Raw genomic sequence first — 18,893 nt, forward strand, 5'->3', positions numbered from 1 at the left:
TCAACAGGGGTATACCCAAGGGTACAGTCAATTTTCCTTGATGTTAATCTGCTTTATGCCCATGTGGATAGGTTATACCCAAAGACTAAAGGGACACTATCGCGGTAATTTTGACATTCAAGGAGCATTTTAGCATTTTAGCATTTTGGGTACGAGCAAAGCATATGGTACTTAGTCATAGTACCATATGCTTTGCTCGTACCCAAAATGCTCCTTGAATATCAAGACGATACTAGATGAACTGTAGAAGAAAGAGCAAATTGAAATTATAGTGATTCAAACTTCCAAGGTATATCGACAGAATCTGGGTAAGTCTGCAACACTGACTCTCAACAAAAGCTTCTTTTTTCTTGTTTGAAGTCTGAAGAGCCTGATGCTCAACCTCGACCCCAGAAGAAAAGACCTTTTGGTATGTCTTACCTTATCGACGAGAGCCCACCATGGTACATCTGCTTATTTTTGGGCTTCCAGGTAAGAGCAGTGAATACAGCCAGGAGCCCATGACCTGGCCCCTGGTGAATTTTGTTGGATGTTTTCATCTGAACTCGTCATCAAGTAATCTTTGGTGAGTTTATAGGATAAACGTGTCTCAATAAATTCTTTTGTCACTCATCGCAGTCAAGGTAAACATGTAGAAAGCGAAGCAGCCAGGTGTATCCTAACATTGCTTTCTTTCTTTAGCATTACTTGACCATGTTAGGAGGAACATTGGCGATTCCTTACATTCTGAGTGGTCCAATGTGCTTTGCGAACAACACGCTTGCCATCAGTGAAGTACTGAGCACCATTTTCTTCGTTTCTGGTCTTGTAACCTTGATGCAGAGCACTTTTGGGGTCAGGTATTGAAAAAAATGTAGTAAATTTCTAAAGGGTGTTTCCCACTAGCACATGAAAAAACGGTACAAGTAACATCCACTGATGCAGTAGCGTCATTTGATAGACACTTTTTTCCTAACAAAAGGCGCTAATTATCAACATCTAACTGCTTTTGCACAATTAATATTGAAAAGCAGCCTTCTAAAATGAACTTCTCTAAGATAACGTTGCTCGAAATGACTCTGTTCGCACGGTCGTGCTAGCTATAATTTCCACATTAAACCAATCACTTTGTCCGGCAATCACCCATGCAACTTTAACTGCCAAGAATATAGCTCTCTACGACAATGACTTCGTGACGTGAAAACGTTCCACTTATGAATTTAAAGTTAATCCCCTAAAAAGTCAGACAAAGGAGTTTTATCTACTGATGACTTTAGAACTCTGTTTATCAATGAGAAGAGTTTATAACTTTAAATGATTGCAGGCTTCCTATCGTTCAAGGAGGAGATTATGGTTACCTTGCTCCAACATTTGCCATTATGGCTCTTCCACAGTGGAAATGCCCGATACCTGAAGGTCAGTTTCAGAGGTTATGATATTAGTTAGCCCACGTTAAGACTAAATTTAAAATCTCCATAAAAACTGGAAACAATGTATTACCTCCACTGTTAACAATGAAACAAATAATATGTCGGTAGACCACTTGACCTATCCGAGTAGGGTAAGGAACACATTTTCCATTTTCAAGAAGTTGGTCAACAACACAAAAACATTGTACCTCTACAAAACATTCCTGTACTGATACTACCTTCCCAAAAAGTAACATTTTAACGCCCTTACAGAAAAAGCGAATATGATCCAGCTACCACAACTTCACGATCCACTTCAATTTTGCCAAGCTTTAAGGCCATCGGTTTTAATTTCATTAGGCGTCTAAGATGTTTTCTCAATCTGAGCTAATCCGTCGGTCAGAGAGAGAAAATATGGCTAAAAGAAGGCGAATGGGATATGAGACCGGTAGGCCCAGTAGGCCCTGTTTCCTAGCATCATGATTATTGTTGTGAAGTCTGGAAAAAGCAAGGCATGGTTACAAAATTAGCATACCAGTTTCTCTAAAACTAAGCTGGAAACTGATATTCAGCGTAAGGAAATGAGGTCACTAAATTTGCATTTGCCAAAGCAAAATTTATTCCACTACTTTAAACATTTCTTATTTTCTGAAAAGTAAAAAAGTTTAAGTCGGTCGGGCAACGTTAAACTGGAAAAAGAGGGATGGTGTAATTTAAGCAAACTGATACTAAAAGCTGTTTATCAGGCAAGGCGTTTGAAAAAGAACTGCGTAGCTTTGCAAAAGAACGACAAACACTTACAGTGTGACTACTCCAAGCAAGGCCCCCGACAAAATTTTCCACAAATTTAACGAATACAATTCGTGGAGGTTAACAATAGTTTTCCAACAAATCATCCTCGTAGTCAAGCTGTACATTACAAAGACAACAGATATGCGGTAGTTTTGGCTAATTTGTCGGAAAACTACTGCTAACCTCTACGATTTTATTCCTTAAAGTTGTTGAGTGGCTTTGGCTGGAGTAGTCGCACTGTAACCCGCATTTCTCTGTGTACCGTTTGATTTCTTAATTACTTGATGTCTTCCTATTCAAAGAAAATAGTAATTCAACTGAAAGTTCACTTATCAACAATGACGACATATGGAAAACTCGCATGAGAGAGGTAAGGGTTTTGGTCTTGAAGTTTATTCTCACTTTACTGCAAACAGCTTGTATCGTAATCATAATTCTTCTTTCTCCGTCATGAGCTCGACATCAGTTATCTTCACCTAATTTATCTTCACAAGAAAGTGTACCAGCAGACAAAAGATCATCTTTAAGTAAATGACTTTGTTGCTTGTCTTAAGACGTTCCTAAAGAATTAGAAATTTACCAAGCCTCGTTTTGCGAACGCTGTTTTTCCATTCGATTCAGTCCTTGACACTACGTCAACACTCTTCAAACTTAAAATCAAGGAGGCCATGAATATTGGATGTTAAAACCCCTCCGTAAACAAGCAACTTGCAACTTAATCATCCTAATTTATCACGTTCTTTATTTTTTATTATTTTTATTATTATTTATTATTTTATTTTTTTTATTTTTTTTTATTTTTTTATTTTTTATTTTTTTTTTTGATTTTCATCCTTAGTTTTATCTTTTTTAGTCTTGTGTTTGTTTTAAGCACTTTGTATTCTGGTTACTCATTTTCATGTTGTAATTTAGATTTGTCATATTTATATCCCATTGATAATCATGATAGACGCGGGTCCTCTGCAACATGTATTTCAAAACTGCTATCACTCACTTAAAGATCATCTGCTGCAGCACTAGCTAATCAATAACCTCATTGTTATATAATTACGTTTGAAATTTTATTTATCTTTGGTCCGGAAATATGCTAGATTCAAGGCGCCATGTTGTTGTCGTCGCTGTTTCAAGTTGTGCTCGGTTTCACTGGTCTCGTTAGTGTCCTTCTTCGCTTCATTGGACCGCTGGCCATAGCGCCTACAATCACTCTGGTGGGCGTGGCGCTCTTCCGAACAGGAGCGGAAAAGGCGGGTAAGTTGACCGTAGAATATGATAATTGTTGTTCCACTTTGGCCTCATATCTTTCCAATTTATTTTTTCACCCTCCAGGCCTACACTGGGGAATTTCGATGGTGTGAGTAGCAGCTTGCTCTTCTTTGCTAAAGTGATCGTTTAATTGTAAATTTAAACGTTTTTCCTCTATATGAGGTAAGAAAATATTTTCCTACCACGAGTAAAGATGCAGTTAGAGAAAAGTGAGTAGTGAACAATGAATAGACGTGGTAAAACATCGTGATTTGTGCGCTGTTAATATGCTCGCCACTGAAAAATGCTATACAATCATGAACATATTGAGTTGTGGGTCAGGAGAGTCAAAATAACTTTTAAAAATAGGCCAGTGGAGGCGTAAAATAATTAAAGCAAGCTAGATTTTCCGCAACCATTGATCGCACTGGAAGCGCGGAAGGAGTGCTCCTGCCAGTCCTACTCGCATCACACATTGCGCCAAAAGCGGACCGCTCCTTTGAACGCCCGATCTTCTCAAGTTTTTCCACTCTGGTTACATAACCATTAATTTCAGTTGGCTTTTAAAACCAAAGAAGGTCAAATTCGTTCTGTCGAAACGTCTTTCTTACTATAAACGTCGTTTTAACTTTTCAATAGGGTCAGTGTCAAACACGACTTCGAACGTATACTACTTTTGTACACCATTATTACTTTATATTTTACTTGCGTTTCAGGACTATCGTCTTAATATCTTTGTTTTCACAATACCTGACAAAGATAAAGATCCCAGTGCCTCGATATAGCAAAGAGCGAGGACGTGTTTATGTCGGTCGCTTTCCATTGTTCAGGTTATTTCCGGTTAGTACATGCATAGATAGATGTTTCGCAACTTCATTAGTTTGCATTTTGGTTAGTCACTCTTTTTTTAACTTAACACGCGTCACATGATCTGTTACACAGGTGATTCTAGCAATCGTAGTATCATGGATTATTTGTGCCATAATCACTGCAGCGGGAGGTTTTCCTTCAGATCCCAGCATTCCTCAGTATGCGGCGAGAACTGACGCCAGGGCTGCTGTGTTGAAAGAAGCCAAATGGTTCAGACTTCCGTACCCAGGTTAAAAATAGTAAAAGTAATGCATTATAATATTTAGAAAGGAAGCCACACCAGCCTTAGCTGGTTTTCATGCGAGTCCTCTATCCTGGTCGAACTGAAATTTGGAGGTTTTGGGTTTTGTGGTGGGAGGAAAATAGGAGAACTCAGAGAAAAAGCCTAGAAGCAATGCGAGAAATAATAACAAATTCAACCCACATATGGCACCGTAGACTTTCAGGGTAGAATAGCTGAGCGAGCGAAGCGAGCTGCGAGATTTTAAGCCGGGAAGCGTCCAAAGGACTTTTCTGAAAGTCCAATGGCACCCGTGTTACATGTTGCTAACTTTCCAGGTCAGTGGGGAATGCCTACTGTGAGTGTCGCAGCGGTGTTCGGGATGTTAGCTGCAGTGATGGCCTCAATTATTGAGTCCGTGGGAGATTACTACGCCTGCGCGAGGTTATCAGGAGCACCCCCTCCACCAAAGTACGCCATCAACCGTGGAATAGGAATCGAAGGAATTGGATGTCTCTTGGCAGCAGCTTTTGGTTGTGGAATCGGTACAACCTCGTATAGTACAAACATTGCAGTTATTGGCATCACTAAGGTAAACACTTTTCTCACGGTGAGAATTATGTTCGGAATGTTTAGCTTATAATTGCTTTGGTTGGTTTCTTGATTTATGTTTTGAATTATGGAATGCGGCTTCTTCGAATTGTGTTGGGCAAGTGGATTGGAGCCTCGCGGCTGGAAACTCACGAGCAGTTCCGGGACAAGTCAATTTTCTCGCGTTTTCAATAATTTATTCCAATTATTACCAGCGTTAGTGTGCTGTTCAGACAGCGGACATTTTTTCTAGTCTGTTTGGATCACTTTTTGCCATTTTTAAGGTCAACGCCCGCAACTGTAGAAAAAATAAGGGCATCAGGTTTTACCACTGCAATACGTTATCTACCTGTGTAAGAAGGCAATAGACTCTGCACGAACTGTTAAATGGAATTATGCTTCATATAATTCTGAACAAGTACTCCGTGGACTGTTATTGAAAGTCGGAAAACTGTCCTACGTCACATGCTGGCAACCTGACCTCATTCACAAAATAGAAGCATCCCGCATTTACCATTAGAAACTTGGGCAAATCTAACATTCTCCTTAATTAAATGAAACAAATAAATTTTACATTATTTTGTGGTTATATTACAGATTGATCTCATCTCAGTCGTTGCGACAGAGTTAAAAAATCAAAACGATCTCCTACATCAGAACCAAATCTGAAAACGTTTTATACTTTGTTAGGTTGGTAGCCTTAGTGTTATTCAGTTTGGTGCTCTTATCCTGATGGCTTTTGGACTTCTCGGTAAAATTGGTGCGTTGTTCGTCAGTATTCCAGATCCCATCGTTGGTGGAGTTTTCTTGGTCCTGTTTGGAATGATTTCCGCTGTTGGGATCTCCAACTTACAGTTTGTTGACATGAATTCCTCCAGAAACTTGTTTGTTTTTGGATTCGCCATTGTTTTTGGATTGGCTCTGCCGCATTATATGGCCATGCATCCTGGTGCCGTACAAACAGGTTCGTATCACCAGTGTTCTCATCATGCTGAATTTCAAGGATGTCGGGCTACCTTTTGCAAATACTCCACCGACTTTGCAAGACCCTCGCTCATTACCGAATCCATAACTTAAAATTGATGCTCATGATGCATGTTGTTTAATTTCCTGATAAAATAATAATAATAATAATAATAATAATAAATAAATAAATATTTATATAGCGCCTATCCATGCCTGCTGTAGGCGCTGTACAATTCGTCAAAATGAGCTGTACTAATCTTAATAATTAAAAATGTGCATTTAAGAAAGTAATAAAAAGTAAAAATCGCTAAGAATAATACGTTTTCTTAAAAAGATGAGTTTTGAGTTTAGATTTAAAAGAACTTAGATTGTCACATGAGCGGATAGAAACAGGTAGACCGTTCCAGAGTTCAGGAACGGAAACAGCAAACGCTCGAGAACCATATGTCTTCAGGTGAAAATTCGTGGGGTTAAGAAGTAATAAGTGTGATGATCGGAGGATTCTGGAAGGTAGTACGTTACTAGATCTTGAATGTAGACAGGAGATTGCTGATGAAGAGCCTTAAAGGTAAGTAACATAATCTTGAATTTAATGCGTTCAGAAACAGGAAGCCAGTGTAATTCTTTCAGTATTGGAGTGATGTGGTCGTACTTTCGGGAACAGGTGATAAGTCGGGCAGCGGCGTTCTGAACAGACTGGAGCTTTTTTAAAGCACACTTCGGTACATTGTACAAAAGAGAGTTGCAGTGGTCGAGTTTGGAAGACACAAAAGCATGGACCAGGATCTCGGTGGTTTTTGTAGATAAGAATTTCCTTATCCGGGAGATGTTGCGCAGATGATAAGAGGCTGATTTACAAATAGAACTGATATGCGGAAGCATAGTCATGGTACTGTCAAATATCACACCGATGTTTCTAGCAAATTGAGATGGCTGAATTATGTCTTGACCAAAACGGATTGGTGGTAGAGACTGCTGTGGGTTGTGTTTCGAGTATAGATAAAGAAATTCCGTCTTGTCCTTATTCAGTTTTAGCTTGTTAAGAGACATCCACTTGTCAAGATCAGACAAACATTCCTCAATTTTCCCAACTGTATTAGTTAATTCGACGTCGTTGTTTGTTGAAAAAGAGATATATAACTGAGTATCGTCAGCGTAGAGGTGAAATTGCATTTCGTAGTACCGTCAGTAGAATGTCAGCCAGTGGTGCAGTATAAAGTAAGTACAGGATAGGCCCTAGGACCGAACCTTGGGGGAATCCACATTTAAGCTCACGAGACTGTGATTATTGTCCATCGATTAAGGTAAATTGTGTGCGGTTTGTAAGATAGGAACGAAACCATTCAAGGGCAGTGCCACAGATTGAAAACTTGGATTTCAGTCTTGTTAGAAGAATGTCGTGATCAACAGTGTCAAAAGCAGCAGATAGATCAAGTAGCAGGAGTATAACACAGTGACGATCGTCAATGGCACGCGAAATATCATTGTGTACACGTACAAGAGCGGTTTCACAGCTATGAAATCGCTTGTAGGCTGATTGTAGCGGTTCATTAAGTTGGTTGGATTCCAAGTAGTCCTGAAGACGTACTGCAACAACTTTTTAGATGATTTTTGAAATGACCTTGAGATTTGAGATAGGCCTATAATTACTAAGGATTTCGTGGTCCAAGGATGGTTTCTTGAGTAGTGGCAGTAAGACGGCGGTTTTTAGTGAAGGAGGTACATATCCAGATTCCACGGACAAGTTTACAATCCTGCAAAGCGTGGGTAGAAGCATGTCAAAATTTTCTTTTAACAAGACGGCAGGCAGATGGTCCAGGCTACAAGACTTAGACACAACAGTGCGTTCAACTTCCGAAAGTTCAGCGATTGAAGTAGGTGAGAAGGCATTTAACTGACAGTCACTGAAGCGTTAATTTATCCAAAGTACAGAAGAGATCAGGCATTTCGGCAGCTTCGAGTTTACATCTTATATTGATAATTTTATTTTCGAAGAAAATGATAAAACTATTGGCAAGTTCTGTAGACGAGGAACAAGACGGAAGACACTTCTCGGGCTTCCTGTGGAGAAGGCGGTCGATGGTGCGAAAAAGGGACTTGTTATCGTTTCCAGCCTCGTCGATAAGATTGGAGTAATAATCCATTTTTGATTTAAAAATAGTGTTTTTCACAACAAGGCACTGGTCGACGTAAGATTGGTAATCAGACGCAAGACCGGAACGACGCCAGCACTGTTCACGTTTGCGAGAAATGGTTTTCTGCTTCCTAATCTCATTATCATACCAAGGAGCATGAGGTCGTAGGGTGATAATCCTTGTGCGCAGAGGTGCATGTTCATCCAAAATAGAGGATAAAACAGCATCATACTGATCGCAAAGCTCCGTAATATCTGACGAAGATGATTTGACTAAAGTAGATGAGTTATGTGGGTCTGTAGAGAAAGATATGTTTTAGGATGAGACAAATCTGACATTTTCTGATGCCACTCATGGAATTTCTCATAAGTGCTTCCTTCGTGTGGTTTTCATTTGAATGTTGAAAGTAATTCGCATTAACTTCAGTGTTGCATTACTTAACGTTGAGCGACTCGCTTAAAAATCTCGCACCCCTTTGTTATCCAATCAGAAGTAAAGCCAAAACCACTTTTGACTCTTTCCCACACGGTGATAGGAACCCAGTGCTTTTGAAAAATGCTTAGAATCGTTTTAGCCAAAATAAATTTAGAAGTCAACTTTTTCTTGCTAACCGATTTCAGTTATTTAATCATTTAGGTGTGCCAGAGATCGACCAGATCATCACCGTGCTGTTGAGCACTAGCATGGCAGTTGGGGGTTTAGTCGGGCTGATTTTGGACAACACCATCCAGGGAACCATTGAGGAACGCGGGCTCAAGGCATGGAGGCAACATCTGTCAGATGACAGTGACGAGTTTCAAACAGCTTCAATTAAAGTCTATGATCTGCCGTTTGGTCTCAATCGCATCAGTAACTACAAGGTGGCTAAGTATTTGCCCTTCTTGCCGTACAACGACGAAGATAGCTCGCCAGCAGCTGATGAGAAGCTGAGGAACATTCATTCTAAACTGTAAAATGATACTTTGACAGTCTACATGAGTGAGAGCAAGATTTTTTCTGGTTAACAGCCGGGTAGAGTATTATAAAGTAATGCACTGTAACAAAGGATAGGTTGCCAAGAGCCGATACAGAGCTGAACGAGGTGACTTCTAATAATTAATGAACAGATTATGAACACGGAGCACCATTATAATTATAGAGCGGGTTTCAATTGAGTGTCGTAAAACAAAAATCAAAGTAATAAACACTCTGGCTAATTACGCTGTGAAACATGCAGAGATTGCCTTCTCTTTCTGCTCGGTGAGGGACGGGGGGAACCTCTGCTCACAACCACTCGATCCTTTGATCAGTCGCCGTCCACAACACATGGACGAATCAATTGAAAATACTGGTTTTTGACAAGTTTTAACCAGTTTTAAAGCTTACGGATGACAGATAGGATACAAAACGCTGCCTGTTTGTGAGAGGACTGTCCACAACATCAGCTGCCCTGTGATTGGCTACAAAATTAAAGTTGGAAACCCTGCACTGACATGGGTTCGTCACGTACGTGATCAAATTCAAAACTTTACCGACAAGTAGTGGTTCCCTCCCGTCTTCTACCGAGCAGAAAGAGAGGGGATCTCAGCTGTCTCGCACGGCATGGCCAAATAAGATAGGACAAAGCCAATCCAATGAACCAATCAAAAGTCGTAGTAAATATGCGTTGCTCACGCGAAGTGCGGTAAAAATGATTTAAATAAACGTTTTTGAAAGTTTAAGCGTTGGCCATCTTCGGGAAATTAGTCATGAAAGTTACATGAAACATAACTGGAACATCAGGAACATTACTTGAGAGAGATAATTCACCGTCAATGTATCGAAAAAAAATCACGAACCCTTCTTGTGGTCAAAAAAGCTATTTAGGATGGGTCTCCATTTTTTAAGGCGGTCGAAATTTGTTAAGTACTTCAAATTTTCCGCATCTTTGTTTCTTTTTATTTCCCGGTAAAGGTCAACCAAGGCGGTGGATTTCGTGATGTTTCGAGTTGTGAATGGCGACCAGTCCTCCTGCGACCCTCGGGAACCTGACTTCATCCTCAGCACGAAATTTGATAGATTAAAGTGGAAGTCAGACTACAGAGAATCACCAATACCATGTGACCAAACTACTGACCTTTGTCCATGTCCCCTAATGAGTTTAGTTCCCCTCGCTCAGGGTTCCCTTCTATTCTTACAAATTTTAGATCCTTTCCATTTTCCTAGATTATTTCTTACTATTTTGTTAAAAGTAATTTTGAGATTATTACCTCACGCATAATTTGGCATTATTATTAAACCATGATTTTCCTATTTCCTATGACATTGTATTTGATGATTAAAAACGCTTTAACTAGAATTATGAAATTGGTATGCTATCGGTATAATTGCAAACAAGAAATTTGATCTCGTACAATAATGTGAAATTTAAACACAATACAATTTGGAAATTTAATACAATTTCATCAGTTGGGAACCTAAGCTGTGGATCTCAATATTTTAGGATGTTTATTTGATTTATTTTATTACCCTAAAGCCCCAACATTATCATAAAACTGCAGTTGTTATGTATAGCGGCTATTTCTACCTCATATGACGTCTTGACGGGAATAAAATATTTTCACCTTTTATTTTTGACATAATCATTCACCCAACACTTTTACCACCTTTAAGCGAAATCGGTGATTTGAGCTTTATCACCTCCTACCCGGCTCTGCCTGGTTTTCTCATGGACACTAAAATAGCTAAATAATAAATATGTAAATCCAGAAACGATGATAGAGATCAAAATCTATTTTGTTGAACGGCTCCACTATTTAAATGCAAGAAACTCCTTTTTTTCAGAGGGTCGTGGGTGGTAAAACGGCCATCCATATTGAACAATCAAAGGAAACTATGAAGAAGTCGTGGATACATTGCTTGCATACATTTACTTGATCCGTAAAAACTTTATAGTTGACAATTCTTGAAATCCTTTTGGAAAGCTCAAGTACTACATGTGCAGTGTAACTAGGCAAGTTAACAAAAATTAAATTACAGACTGTTTATACAGACTGTTTATAAATATTAAAATGGAATATATTAATTATTTTTTGATTGGCATAGGAAAATAATTATTATTACATGTAGTGTCAATTGACTTCTACAGTCTGTTGCTCAAGGAAGCCATTAAATGAGAGTGCACCATAATCACCAATCCCAAATAAACACCCAGTCAGAGTTGTTGGTCATAATATGCATAATATTAGTGAGTCAGCAGTGCATTTTGGGTCAAGGTAATTTGGTTGTGGTGCTTCTTTATTTAACATTCGAGTGTTGCATTATGAAAAGGCTGTATTGCAGTTATGCAGAAAGTATGTCACATGGTTTTGACATTCATAATTTTAAGACAATGCACAATTTTACTTTAGTGGGATACGGATATTCCGAGGGATCCACTGCAATTGGCTAACCTAACAACAAAAATTTTATGTATGTAAGTACTTTAGTTAGTTAGGCAAAGTTGAATAAGAAAATAAAAGATATTGCAGACATGAACAATTTGATTTTAGCTAGCTGGTAAATGGGAATAGAGAGAAAAGTATTTCTGCAAATATTATAAGAATCATTTCAAACAGTTTTCAGCATCCCTCCCAGAAAGGGCTACTTGAAAAAGCTTGGCTGGAAATGATACTCTGCTATGAAATCCCCTGCTGCATCTTGTATCAAAAAAGTTCAATTTTGTGTTCGAAGTTGGACCCAAAGTGAAGGGGATGTTTTTATTTACAGTTAGATCAGTTTTTTTCCATGTAACTATGGCCAGGGGAAGGGAGAAGGGACCTAACAAAGTTCTACACAAGGAGGCTCTGCCCCAAGGCCATTATACTTTCCATTTTGTATAGCGTTTTTCCAGAAAAGGTTACCCTTTCATATACATGTAGCTTTAAGCTTGAAACCCCCTTTCACATATCTACAGTAAACCCATTACTTCTCTTTTCGTGGATAAATTAGCAAAGCATGTTTAAAATCCCTGCCTTTTGTCATACCTGCCCGCCTGATAAAAAGTGCACCTTGAGCCAACTATAGGGAGTCCCCTCAGCTTGATGCATTACAAAATTAAAAGGGTATTGCAGATTGTAATGTACTCAATAAAAATAACTATAGTTTTCTTTCTTGGAAACGGAAATTACATTACTTTATTAATATCTTGGCAATTTTTTGTGTTCATTTTACTAGCAATGCAGAAATATTCAAAGCGATTGCTGACAGGTACAATTCATATTTATTTCAAGTTTTGATTCCAGTTGTTTAAGTGTAGACATGATGATAGATACAAATGCAGCCATAACACTATCGGAAAAAAGACCTGAAAAAAATTTCAGGCTTTGAACGGGATTCGAACCCACTACCTTTGCGATACCGGTGCAATGCTCTCTCAAATGCATATGAGCTATCAAAGCCACATGAGAGCGGTTGTGTGTGGGTTGGCCCTTTATGTTCAGTAGACGTAATACTCAGCTCTAGTATGTAAATTCCATAGGAATAGATGTCCAACAGTAGCAGCTGTTTAAATATCTCGTTTCTAGAACAAAAATAAGATTATACATACATCACCAGCCACTATGCCTGTTTGACATGGCTTGTGTTTGACATGATTGGAAAGCAAATTTCTCTCGCAAAAAGTAGACCTACCCAGTCACTTATAATGAAACTAAATTGCTTTAGTTCCTGGACTGATGCAGCAGTTGGATGTAGTGCTTGCACCTGTATTGGGCAGCTTAAGCGTGCAGCCTTAAATGCACGGACAATATTATGGAATTGCACACTTAATTTCTGTTGGTAAAAGCGGAAGCCTGGATTGATACATGCCTTTGCTTGAGCAACTAACTGGTTGTACAATGCCATATTTCTACCTGCATGTTGGCGAGCGTTGGCCTCAGTGTTCGGATAAGATTCAATGGCTATTGCATGTGCTAATGCGGACAAACGCTCATAGCAAGTAAATACTAAGGGACCATCCCCCTCAAGATAATAAGTTGCTTGAACAAAGTGCTTGCCCGCATCAATCATAGCAGCAAGCTCAATGTCTAAGTCTCTAGCAGTAGCTGGATCATCAAAAATCTCCAACAGGCTTGCACGGCAAACAGGAGACAGGTTATCATTTTCTCTTAGAAAGGGCTCAACATCCCCAAAAAACTCCATGACCTGATTGAGGACTTCCCATTTGCTCCACCATCTGGTTTTGGAATGAAGTCGCATTGCTGTGCCAGTTCTTGTCTTCCACAACAGCCGAGCAGCTGGACTGAGAGAAAACATGGTGTTCCAACACCTAGAAAATGTGTCTAGGACACTAAATTCAAAGTGTTTCCCAACATTATCGATTGTGTGTGAGAAACAGATGACATTAAGAATATTTGGGAAGAAAAACATGACTTGACGCAATCCATCTTCATTTACTGATGCACCATCTCTCATTGCTGCTAGAAGATGGTTTGGTTGCATTCCATACTCCACAGCCAGGCACTGAATCAGCCTTTGAGCAAGCTCTTCCGCATTCACGCTCTTGGCTAAAATTTCTAATTTGAGAAGCCTCTGCTGTATATTCCAATCTTTGTCAATGAAGCGAATGATAATTGCCAACGCTTCTCCAAGTCTGGTGCTCCCATCAAAGATCACAGAAAAAGCACTGTTGGCAGCTATTTCGGATTTCACAAAGTCTATCTCCTTCTGACGAATCATGGGAATGAATTCTGCTAGATGGTTCCGAGATGTCAAGCGATGACCATATTTTTCAAGAAATGGTCGCAAACTGTCGACTTTTAAAAGGGGAATACCTGCCTTCAGTAGAGCTTCCACAAGCTTATATCGATAGAGCCTCATGTCTTCAGGTAATGTGGATCCTTTTGCTCCTCCGCTTGTTTTTGCAAGAAGATCATTTTGAATTTTTCAGCATATCCGCTGACCACCTTCGGCTGCTACCACAGGCAGACCACCAGGGGAATAGTGTTTTTTGTTTACAAAAGGTATTTTACGCAAAATCATGCTTAAAAGCAACTGATGCTTTAAATTAGAACTTGAATGGGCGGTTTTTCGCTACAAATTGCCTTAAAAAAGCAAGAAAGTTATTCAAAAAAGAAAAAAGTTGCACGAAATCCGAAAAGTTGTTCGAAGGCTAAAAGTTGCTCCAAATCTGAAAAGTTGCTCAAAAGTTGCCGAGCAACTTATGGACAGCCTTATTCCCCTTTCCTGAATCTTTCGAGACACCTTTCCCTTTATAATATCCCCTATCAAAATAATAAAAAAAGCTAAGTTAATTGTGTTTACCAGTTTATTCCAATTATGAAAAAAGTCGTTTTAGTTAACAGAACAGAATCAAAGAGAAAAACTCTGAAGTTATTACGGTGTGAGTGAATTACAAAGTATGCTTGATTTCCGCGCCCTCTCTAGTCCGGTCTTGGTTCCCCCTCGAGAGAGGAGCGCGGACTCCTTTCCTGAACAGCGGCTGGTAATCGAGCCTAATTGCAAAGTGACCTTCACTAGTTTGACTAGTTCTGTCAATAGGCGTCTTGTCACGAGACTCGCTTGCGAGCTCTTTAGGTTTCATTTCATTTCTACACGGTTTTAACCGGTGCTCGAGCCGAGTCAATAATAAAGAGCCCTTGATTATGCTTCTGTCAATAACCCACTGTCAGTCCGGAGTCGATTCAATATTTTCCACCTGGCCGCAGTCGACCAACCCACTCAGAGTCTGCTGAGACCGGGAGAAGGGGTTGGGGGGTTGTTCTCCTTGTTACATTCCTAGGACATTTAAGTTATAACAACTAATCTTAGAGATTTATAGCACGTTCAAAGTATATTTCCTTTGACGTCCATAACATGGCACGATGACGTCATATAAAGGAGAAATAACCACTACATACAGCAACTTTCGCCATGAATTTTATAATTTCCCAAGAGATTATCAAGGTGAGAGAGTGAATACCCCATATATAGGCCTTATACCCAAGGTAGTCCCTCTTAAGTTATTTTTAGACATAGTACCCAGTTTGTCCGCGGAGATTATTCGCTTGTGGATCTTTTCCTGGAGGATTTGTTTATGTTTCGTTTCGTTTCAGAGCGAAGGAAAGCCTCCAACGCTGTGGGGATGTCTTCTTTGATATTTTAAGGAGCTCAGGCGTTCGCTATGTTTTAATACATTTCGAAACTTTAATAGGAGATAAATAAGAGACTGATATCCCCTGAATAAACAATAAAAACTGAACAAACGTCGGAGAAATGAGCAGCCAAATGAGTGCAAAGCAAACGACAAACGAACGCCCGAACACAACGCAACCGAACAAACAGACGGTCCAAAGTGAAGACAGAAGCTTGCCGTCCAAAAAGCAAATAGTTTAAGCAACAACGACAGCAACGCCGTGGAAACTTTATATTCAATCTAAAAATGTCGCTAGAATTTAGATTTGTCCACTTTGTCTATCGCTTTCAAAGATATCCCAAACATAATATGTAAGGCAGCGTCAAAATTCGAAGAAGAGATTCTAAAAATTGGCCGCCGTAGTTCACGTTCTCTCGAATACGCAGAATGTGGCCATTTCATGTTGTTGTTTTATAAAAAACGGTAAAGGGATAAACAAAGAATTATAACGTAAGCGTACACAGCCATTGTATTCGTTGCCGTTGTGGTTTGCTCATTAAACTCACCAATACCGAATGAACACCAGAAGAATGAACAGCCAAACGAGCACAAAGTGAACGAAAGCCCAGCCGAAAAAAGAAAGGAGGCTAAGAGGGTAGAAAACATTTGTCCGATGAAACATTTTTTTGATAATCAAAACATATGAAATGGCGTTTCGCCACATTTCCCGCCATTTCGTCTTAGCTAGTGGCGAAAAAGTCACTTGGGCTGTCCACGCATCGCGCGAGTAACATCCTCTGAAGCACTGGGTATCATGTCTAAAAATAACTTAAGAGGGATTACCTTTGGTATAAGGCCCATATGGAGGATTCACTCTCTTACTTGGATTTGTACAAAACGCTGGATAAAAATAGACAAAAGGGTAGAAGTTACTGCAAAGACGTTTTTTGGCTGAACAGAGTATGAAATTTGAAAGACATGGCTGTCAAAATGTAGTTTCCATGGAAACATCAAGATCCTTGACCGACCAATGGCATGTCACACCAAATTGTTCCCAGTTAAAGTTTAGGTAAGCCTACGAAGTTGGTGGGGGTCTCAATCCTCAGCATCCACGTCAGCATCCAAGATCGAGTAAATATGCTCTAAAATTTGAGTGATAGACAACTAAGCATCCAATTACTGATGCAGAAGTTGTACAGCTTGTGGAAGAGCTGCCAAACTATCTGGCCATTGCTGATGGTGCAGCCACTGAAACAGAGGAAGGCAAAGTACAGTGGTGGGCTACACATGCCGATGCTCTCCCAAATTGGTCTGCTGCAGTCAAAAAGATCTTGTTAGTGCAGCCTAGTTCAGCATCAGCTGAACGAGTGTTTAGCCTGCTGCAAAATGCATTTAGCAAGCAGCAAGAGGCAGCATTAGAGGAAACAGTGGAAACATCGGTCATGTTACGTTACAATGACAATAAGCGCACATGAAATCTTGAATTATATGTCTGTAGAGGACTAGCTGGTGGTGCAAAACATTGACCAACAGGGACAGTGCTCTGTACTACATCCGCAAAGCAGTAAATATTGAAAGACAATGGTTTTATACCACATACAGTCATACACTCGTGTATGTCAGAGAAACTTTATATATTTAATAAGCACATTAGCAAAGTTCATCGCGCAGAATGCCGCGACATATCCGGGACTTAAATGTAGAGTGCGCGCGAAATTTAATTATTAATTAGGCTGCCGATGGCTAAACAACAAAGAAAATGACCAGAAAATGGCCGACTACGCATACTTGTTTAGAGTTTACGTGCTTCATACGTGTTTCGTAGTGGTTATCATATGGCTTTTGTAGATGAGACATTGATGGAATAAAGGAGACATTTTTTGAAATGTTACGAAAAGTGGATTTAGTCGTTTTCTTTTCCTGAATTTGGTCCATTTGAGGGAAAATATTATATGACGAAATATTTGGAGGAAAAATTTTACTCCTTCAAAGTGCCCTTCTTAACGGTTATCATATGGCTTTGAATGTATGTTGTTAAAGGAAGCTTTATGCCAAGTTTTAACGGAAAATAATGTTTCGAAGTGGTCGTTCTGCCAACTTTCGAACACTCGTAACGATCCTTCAGCCTTCGTTCGCCTCGGAGACTAGAAGAACAATAGAGCGAAATTCTTTTGAATTTCCCGGCAGAATATTAATATATGCCAAGCTCCGCCTCCACAAACAATAGGACACACGCCGACGCTATAAGGCATTGAAATTGAGAGGTGATAAAATGTATCACTTAACCATCGTGTTTAAAGTAACGCTTTGCGCGAGTTGCAATAAACGAATTTTCAGCATGTCATCTGTGCAAGAAATGCAGCGCGTTGATCGGGAGCTCTTTTTAGAGCTCACTGAATCCCCGGTCAATCCCGCTTTCTTGCACATGTCCACTCCACTGAAAGGCTACGACCCAATGTTTTATCTTCAAATAAACGGCGAGGCTCTCTGGCAGTGGCGCGTTGTCAAGAGACAAAAACAAATGTTCACTTTACATGTAATTTCATCAACATAAGAAGTGTTCGGACGGCTCCCATGTGTTTTCAGTTAAAGGATAATTCTTCCACTGAATAAAATACTCTGCCTTGCCCCCTTGATTTCGTTGAGAGACTATGGGCTCAACTTCATAAATACCCATAACAACGGGCTTTTGCTTGGGTCGGTACTTATAACTGAGGCCATGATCATAAACGTCATCAAATAGTGATGCGTAAAAGCCGCGCTGTCTCGTACGCTTTGACATGTTACTCCAAAGAGTAATAACTGAATAATAACTGAATACACGAATCTGGGCCTTTTAAATGTTTTGATCAATTAAAACGGTTCCAATTTTGAATAATTATCTCACACATACAGTGGACAACAATGCTCACTCAGGCGTAAGACGCGCTGCGTGCCTTTGCTTTTTTGTTCGGCTCTGGATTTCAAACAGAAATGTCATTTATTTTCCCCTTCATCTTTCGAATAGATAAAGACCTGTGTTGTCTTTTAAGTCCTCGATCAACGACAGACTACGTAAACCGATCGAGTAAAAGACTACGTCTGGTGAACTGCTTTGACCGGTCGAGTAAAAGAGGACAACGATAAAGTAGAAGAAAGTTTTATGCGCACCGTTCTTTCAATTTGGCAACGCTTTGGAAGAAGAATTTTTTGTGGGAGAACTTTTGGCTCCCGCGCTCAAACCATTTCGAGTGTGACATGTCAACAAAAAAAGTGAGAATGTCGCTGCACACGACTTTGTTGACAAAAGTCTTTGTGAAGAGCGCAGGCCGCCTTTAAATTAGAGCGCTTTTGTTAGCTTATTACACCTTGGGATTTACTTCACACATCAGACCGTTTGATTGACAGCCGCCGATTCATTGACGAGAGCAGTCGGAATTCCGACAGCTAATATTTGTAATTATTATTCCGCGCATTGAAAAAATGAGCACTGCAAGTATATGTCGCGAAAGACAATAGAATTCTGCGCGATGTTTTTTTGTTCGAATGCAATCACGTGGTTATCGTAATAGAAAGCCAATACAGAGAATCAGATTTTTATGATTTGGGTTGAGAGAGACTCAGTCTTACAATATTGA

The 18,893-nt window shown here is 39.7% G+C and overlaps 2 protein-coding genes and 1 pseudogene across 2 annotated transcripts; 1 reads left to right on the forward strand and 2 right to left on the reverse strand.

Moving 5' to 3' along the window:
• The first annotated feature begins 693 nt into the window (after window positions 1–693).
• Window positions 694–10,479, forward strand: LOC145486395 (solute carrier family 23 member 2-like). Its single transcript, XM_081465042.1, has 9 exons — window positions 694–839; window positions 1,304–1,395; window positions 2,483–2,550; window positions 3,272–3,531; window positions 4,139–4,262; window positions 4,365–4,521; window positions 4,851–5,104; window positions 5,794–6,067; window positions 8,841–10,479. The coding sequence occupies exons 1-9, from the start codon at window positions 694–696 to the stop codon at window positions 9,155–9,157; spliced, it is 1,692 nt and encodes a 563-aa protein (XP_081321168.1). The 3' UTR covers window positions 9,158–10,479.
• On the reverse strand, window positions 6,377–7,767 carry LOC145486824 (uncharacterized; annotated as a pseudogene).
• Window positions 10,480–12,761: 2,282 nt separating the features above from the next.
• Window positions 12,762–14,050, reverse strand: LOC145487819 (uncharacterized). Its single transcript, XM_081466617.1, has one exon. It carries the CDS (start codon window positions 14,019–14,021, stop codon window positions 12,762–12,764), a length of 1,260 nt encoding a protein of 419 aa, XP_081322743.1. The 5' UTR covers window positions 14,022–14,050.
• Between the last annotated feature and the right edge of the window lie 4,843 nt (window positions 14,051–18,893).

This window comes from Orbicella franksi, chromosome 5, assembly GCF_964199315.1.
Source record: "Orbicella franksi chromosome 5, jaOrbFran1.1, whole genome shotgun sequence".
NCBI lineage: Eukaryota > Metazoa > Cnidaria > Anthozoa > Scleractinia > Merulinidae > Orbicella > Orbicella franksi.